Below are 6968 nucleotides of genomic sequence, written 5' to 3'. Positions count from 1 at the left end.
ATGGGTAGTTAAAACTAAATGTATAAATGTGTCAGGTACTGATTTTTAAAAAAATTTAGCTAGGTACTGAATTCTAATTGAAACATTGGCAGATGCATATTTTTGAAATTTACCGATATAAAAAAATATGAATAAATTTAAAAATATAGATAAATGATGATATATTTGTAATTTTAAATATGACCTCACAAAATCAATTAAAATTAGGAGTGTGTCTCATGTGAGACCGTCTTACGGATCTTAATCTGTGAAACGGGTCAACCCTACTCATATTCACAATAAAAAATAATACTCTTAGCATAAAAAATAATACTTTTTCATGGATGACACAAATTAGATATCCTTCTCACAAATACGACATTGAGACCGTGTCACACAAGTTTTTGCCTAAAATTAGTTAGTGTAAGACTTCAACTTTAATTAAATAGTTAGATAATAAGATTATATCACTAACATTTTACTAACCTATGTGTGCAAGATAAAAAAAAAATATATATTTTATATATAAATAAACTCCATTTTAGTTATATTTTTTTGAAATTTTTTTGTACAATTTGACAATATAGTGATAAGCACAAATTAATTTATATTTTCTCATTAATGTATATTTTTGTAAATTTATAAACTTATATAATATATGCATATACTCAAGCTATTACATTTCACCAAAATTAATAAATAGTGAAGTACAACTCAAGTAATTTAAATTATACACAAAAATTTATGTGATGTGGTCTCACGAGTCAATTACGTGATACACATATCTTATAATTGGATTATCCATGAAAAAATAACTTTTTATGTAAAAAAAAAATATTATATATCATTGTAGAGCATGATTAACGCATCTCACTAATAAAGATCTACGATATCGTATCACAAGATACATACTATTAATCATATAATACACCAAACGTTATGTTTCAATCGTTTTTTCGACAAAAATAATTATAGTTCTCATCCATTATTTTTCAATGTGAAACTCAAATTTTTGATAGGCCAATCCTCATGTTATGAACATTACGCCAATTGTTAATAGACAAAAATTTGTGTGAGATAGTCTCACAGGTTATATTTTGTGAGACAGATCTTTTATTTAGGTCATCAATGAGAAAATATTATTTTTTTATGCTAAGAGTATTACTTTTTATTGTGAATATCAGTAGAGTTGACATGTCTCACATGTAAAGATTCGTGAGATCGTCATAATAGATATGCTCTTGTTAATAAATTTTTGAAAAACATATACACAAAAGCGTTGAAACAAATAATCCTGTAATGTGTCATCTACCACGAGTAATTAACTATATCCTGGAAACGCAAGGCATCGCCGCCTCGGCAGTCATCCGACCTCCGCCTCTCCGCCGCCGCGAGTAATATTCACCTTCTCCGCCAATTATCTACTCTCTATCACAAATTATTACAGTAATTACTGTTACTGTATCCGATAATTTCACAATCTTTAGTCCACTTCTTCGATCTTTATCTTTGAGCTAAAGACCCCCAATTCAGAGTGCCTAGGGCATAATGATGGAGCAAATGGAGTCGTTAACCCTAAACGATGATCCTTCGAATGGCTCAAAACCATATTTCGACGACCCTCTCTCTTCATCTTCGCAGTTTGTGGAGATTCCGACTGATGATGCTGGTGATTTGCGATCTCCCCTGCAGAAACAGACGCCAATCCCTAGCCACAACTCCATCAACTCCATACTCGAGCCCCCTTCTTATGCGGAAGCTGTTTTTCGATCCTTTGACTCGGATCAGGTGGATGCTTCTGATATCAACGGGCACGATCACGCTGGATTGGAATCACGTTCTTTTTCATCTGATTTCCTTCGAATCTCTGTTTCGGATCCGTTGAAGGAGCAGGAGGTATCTGGGTCGTTGGTGCCCGGAGGAAGTTCGTATTTTTCGTACTTGATTACGACTTTTACAAATTTGCCTGAGTTTAACGGGACAGAGTTTAATGTTAGGAGGAGGTTTAGAGATGTTGTAGCCTTATCGGATAGGTTAGCCGAGAGTTACCGTGGGTTTTTTATACCAGTAAGACCGGATAAGAGTGTTGTTGAGGGTCAGGTGATGCAGAAGACCGAGTTCGTCGAGCAGAGACGTGCTGCATTGGAGAAGTATCTGAGGCAGCTCGCTGCCCATCCAGTGCTTAGAAAGAGTGAGGAATTACGGGTGTTTTTGGAGTCTCATGGGAAAATGCCATTGATGAGGACTACGGATGTGGCATCAAGGATGTTGGATGGAGCTGTGAAGCTTCCGAAGCAGTTGCTTGGTGGGGAAAGTGGGGTTGGGGCAGCGGATGTGAGTGAGGTGTCGCAGCCTGCCAAAGGAGGGATGGATTTGCTGAGGATTTTCAAGGAGCTAAGGCAGTCAGTGGCTAATGATTGGGGTGGGGCAAAGCCAGCGGTTGTTGAGGAGGACAAGGATTTTTTAGAAAGGAAAGAAAAGTTGCAGAACTTCGAGCATCAGCTCAGTAGTGTGTCTCAGCAGGTTACACTACTCTCCTCTTTGATTTTGCAATTGCTACTATTAAAGATTGTAACTTGATAAACGTGGCCATATTTTTGTTTTTAAATTAAATTCTGAAAATTTTAATCTATGTGATTGTTGATGATGTTTTGAACAACCAGTTGGTTCATACTGGAGCGTGGCTTATGATTCTTACGTCTGTAAAACAACAAAATATATGTTATTAGAGATGGATTTAACATGAATTCAGAAACAGCTGAGTTAGGTGAAATTATGTCCACCATTTTGTCTTGCCAAGTTTAAGACTACCCATCTTGAAAAGCGGTGGGAGTGACATTGGAGAATTGTCGATGACTTTTGTCTGAAAATGCTGATGACATAATTAATTGTCAAATGGATATGACAATTTTTTTCAAAAACATCGTGAAATTCAAATATGGTAGTAGCTGCAGCTGGTTGTGCTGTTACCATTTTGCTTGTTTATTTCTTTGAATGTGATGGTAAATCAGATGTGTCAGAAATTGTATTTTGGAGGGAAAACTCTTGATCGTGGAGATGTTTTCTTGGTTGAATAAAAATTAACATAATGGATGAACACTTTACATTTTAAAATGACAAGAATATTCATTCCCATAAGGCACATTGGCTTAGAAAATAAATTTTGTTGATATCAACAATGTGAACATTTACCTTTTAAAAAAAATGAATGTGAACATTTATATGACATATTTCATTATGGAAGATTCATCAATTTTTTTCGGAATTTTCTATGTTCTGTTATTTGTTTATGATATTTGCTTTAGTATTTGAAATTTTGGAGTGGTTATCTGAAATTTTTTTAGTTGTATAAATAGTTTTAAATATTAAAACAAGTTCTTAAACCCTGTCATTGTGCAACATTGCCTTTCTTGTGAAAACATAACCTTCATTGATATAGTGAAAGTGTCAAAAGTTGGAATTGTGCTTGGTTCATTGGCAGACTTGCATGTTGGGAAATGTGAACTATGAAATATGCATTTTATTCAGTTATTGCATTCTTTTACTCGGAAATTTATTTGCAAAACTCATGGTCGATAATCTTTGGTCAATATTCATGTGGTCTCTATTATATTTACAGGCTGAATCTCTTGTCAATGCTCAGCAAGAGATTGGGGAGACAATGGGTCAACTAGGGTTGGCTTTTGTCAAATTAACGAAGTTTGAAACAGAGGAAGCTACTTATGACTACCAAAGAACACGTGCTGCAGACATGAAAAATGTGGCGACTGCAGCTGTAAAAGCAAGCAGATTGTACCGGGAATTAAACTCGCAAACCGTTAAACATTTGGTAAATCAACCGGAGTCCCCTTTATTATTGAACTTTGAATCTCAATGAATGCAATGCTATGTTTCGTACTTGTAACTTTAAGTGCATTCCAATCTTTCCATTTGTGCTCTATTTAGTTTTTTTTATAATTGTTCGAATTTATGTGGTAATAGTTAATTTTCATTTTATAGTTTACTTCATCTTTAAGTAAAGGTCTTTGATCAATACCTATTGGTTTAGGTGGTAAGAAGTTCAGTTATCCTAGGATATGGTCTCAGAATTAGTCTGGGCCCAACGTGGCTTCAGTATGAGAGAGTTGGACAGAAAAAGTAAAGGTTTTCGATGGCTTGTCGTCAGATGTTAGTCTTACTGAATCTTTTTTTTTTAATGTAGGATAAACTTCACGAATATCTTGGGGTGGTGCTAGCTGTCAACAATGCATTTTCAGACAGATCTAGTGCTCTGCTCACTGTACAGACCCTTTTGTCAGACTTAACATCATTAAATTCGAGAATTGAAAAGCTTGAAGCTGCTTCATCGAAAATATTTGGTGGGGATAGATCAAGGATTCAAAAAATAGAAGAGTTGCGAGAAACCGTAAGAGTAACTGAGGCCGCTAAAAATTGTGCTGTCAGGGAGTATGAAGGAATAAAGGTATGGTCTCTAGTTCTGGTGGACTTGATGAGAAAATAAAAGATTGTCATTTTGTTAATGTTCCCTATGCCTGTTAAAATTCTGTAGTCTAAATAAAAAATTTCTTGCTAGATGTATGTATATCAAGTTGCTCATTTTACTTGTAATCCATAAAAGTTGATATAGACTCCATTGTTCCTCGACAAACTCGAGCCAATGCGTAATACTTGCAGCATGGTCTGAAAATGGTTGAAATCCTTGATATGTTGATATTGTTACCAAAGACAACAAAATTGCGTTATAAAATGCTTCACCTTCTCCACTTTGCCTTGATATAACAATTCATTTGTCTAGAAGATTCCTGTGTTATTTGATTTGATCAGATATTTTCAGAACAATTGCAATTTGTCATATGATTAAAAACTGCAATTATCTGGTCTGATCTTTGATTTTTACAGAGTACTGTAATTTTACTCTTCGAACTAACACAATCAATGATGCAGTGATTATGATTTAGCTAAGTGCTCCATAAATTGAAATGTATACCCTCATCGTTTTCAATTTGTTAATCGAGCATTGCTAATTTGTAGTTGAACTACATAAAATTTCATATTTATGAATTTTTTATTCATCCATTAAACTTGTGAATGGCCATACATACAGGAAAGCAATAAAAATGAGTTTGAGAGACTGGACCAAGAGAGGCATGACGATTTCTTGAGCATGCTGAAAGGATTTATTGTTAATCAGGTAGTTTGTTTTCTCCGGAAGTGAATGTTATTATAGACCTGATCTCGGTTCAATTTGAACTGTGAATTGTAACCTGACATTGGATCCTTTTGGCTCGAAAATCAGAACCGAAATCAAGGACTTGTGATAAGATATCAATCCTTAAAAATAAGGAACCGGAACCGGAACCATACACCTCTCTAAAGTTCTTGAAAGCCCTAGTACAAGTAGACAGTTTAGCCTAGGTAAATAAATTACTTGAAATATATAATTTGTTCAAACCTTGTTTTTAATTTTCTTTAGTTAATAACATGTATTATAATAATCTAATAGTTAAATTTAGTTTGATTTCCTCGGAAGTGTCTCAAATTTTCATGGACTGTTAAAAAGTTAAATAAGTATCATGTTAAAATCAGTTCAAACCATTATTGAAATGGAACCACAATTGAAACATCTCCTGTCTGGTCGCGCTTCTATTGTAATGGTCCATTTTAGAATCGTGATTAGCCTAATACAATTTTGTTAGCATTATTTTAATGTCAAAAAGATGATTTGTTTTGCTTTTATTACAAAAATCACATCTAATATGCTTTCTCAGTAAGAACTTCAATGCACTAGTAATATATGACTCTCCATCCTTTTGAACTAAGATCTCTAATTTGTAAGGAGCTTGAACAATCTTGATTCTTGAGAAGGTTCTATTGTTTTTTCAGTTTTTTTATTATTTTCCTTACTGGACTGGATTGAATGTGGTTGCCATTTGTGGCATCAGAGAGAAGTAACACATGCTCCCAATGTACACTCCGTGACACCGTTTGTCGATGCATAAGCATTGATGGCTATTTTTACGCTTTGATTCCTATACTTCTGTGTCACAAATTGTGTTTTCTTGGTATGGAAATGATAATAGGCTGGATATGCGGAGAAGATGGCCGACGTTTGGGAGACGGTTGCTGATCAAACACGTGGATACACGAAAAATTGATCATTGCCTCTATGCAGGCTTTCTCCCTCAGAGCCCCAATTCCTTCGATGGCATCCCTTGTATTTGAGGCATCTAACGCTGCACAATTACACCCACATATGACATGGCTATAGCTCTAGATTGTCCAGGTTGTTTTGCCACTTTTCTTTGTTGTTGTAATTCGTTAAGAGACACTCATCAAGAACCACCTTTTTTAAAGTGGTAGTTTTCGTAGTACGTTGTCTATGTATCTCTTGATTTTACTCATGTAAGCATTGTAAGGTTCTTTTGATCTGGGATTGTCGATTTGGGCGACGGATGTTGGTATTTAGGCAGAACCGAGGCTTCTCATACTGAGTCGAGATTGGCCAAGGCTTAATATATTCCATTGCGTTTATGATATAATGATATAGATAATTCAAAGATTGATCAAAAGCCATAGTATCATAAGCAAAGTAAAGCGAAGTGAAAGAGTGTACGTAGTTAACTGGTACACTTGAAGATTGGGTTGAGATCGAGCAAATAAAAGGTCGCATTCTTCAGTAATTAAAAAGAAAGAATATTCATTAATAGTTGTACATAGAGTCGAGCCATGCCCTACCTTAAACATTCCAATTCCATACCGATTCTGACCCAATCCTCACCATGACTCGAGTCCGACCCGAACCATTGGATACTCGAGTTCATTTACAAAGGTAGGCTTGGCCATGTTTGATACCATTAAGTTAGAGTAAGGACTAACACCGGTGAAGACAACTTTCTCTATGACTCAGTATGCAGAGCTCTATATCCGAGAGATAGTCCGATTGCATAGAATCTCAGTTTCTATTGTGTCTGACGGAGACTCGAGATTCA

General features: G+C 35.1%; 1 protein-coding gene across 2 annotated transcripts; it reads left to right on the top strand.

Moving 5' to 3' along the window:
* The first annotated feature begins 1257 nt into the window (after window positions 1-1257).
* LOC140807061 (sorting nexin 2A-like) lies at window positions 1258-6405 on the top strand. 2 transcript variants are annotated; one of them, XM_073163722.1, is made up of 5 exons: window positions 1258-2502; window positions 3599-3808; window positions 4181-4441; window positions 5084-5170; window positions 5276-6148. In XM_073163722.1, the coding sequence occupies exons 1-5, from the start codon at window positions 1528-1530 to the stop codon at window positions 5351-5353; spliced, it is 1611 nt and encodes a 536-aa protein (XP_073019823.1). In that variant the 5' UTR covers window positions 1258-1527; the 3' UTR covers window positions 5354-6148. The 2 variants fall into 2 exon arrangements, with proteins under 2 accessions (XP_073019823.1, XP_073019824.1); XM_073163723.1 differs by having other exon boundaries at window positions 1260-2502; window positions 6060-6405.
* The last annotated feature ends 563 nt before the right edge of the window (window positions 6406-6968 follow it).

This window comes from Primulina eburnea, chromosome 12 (assembly GCF_022965805.1).
Source record: "Primulina eburnea isolate SZY01 chromosome 12, ASM2296580v1, whole genome shotgun sequence".
Classification (NCBI taxonomy): domain Eukaryota; kingdom Viridiplantae; phylum Streptophyta; class Magnoliopsida; order Lamiales; family Gesneriaceae; genus Primulina; species Primulina eburnea.
The sequence above is the reverse complement of the archived record's forward strand: the minus strand, read 5'-3'. Positions and strand labels throughout refer to the sequence as shown.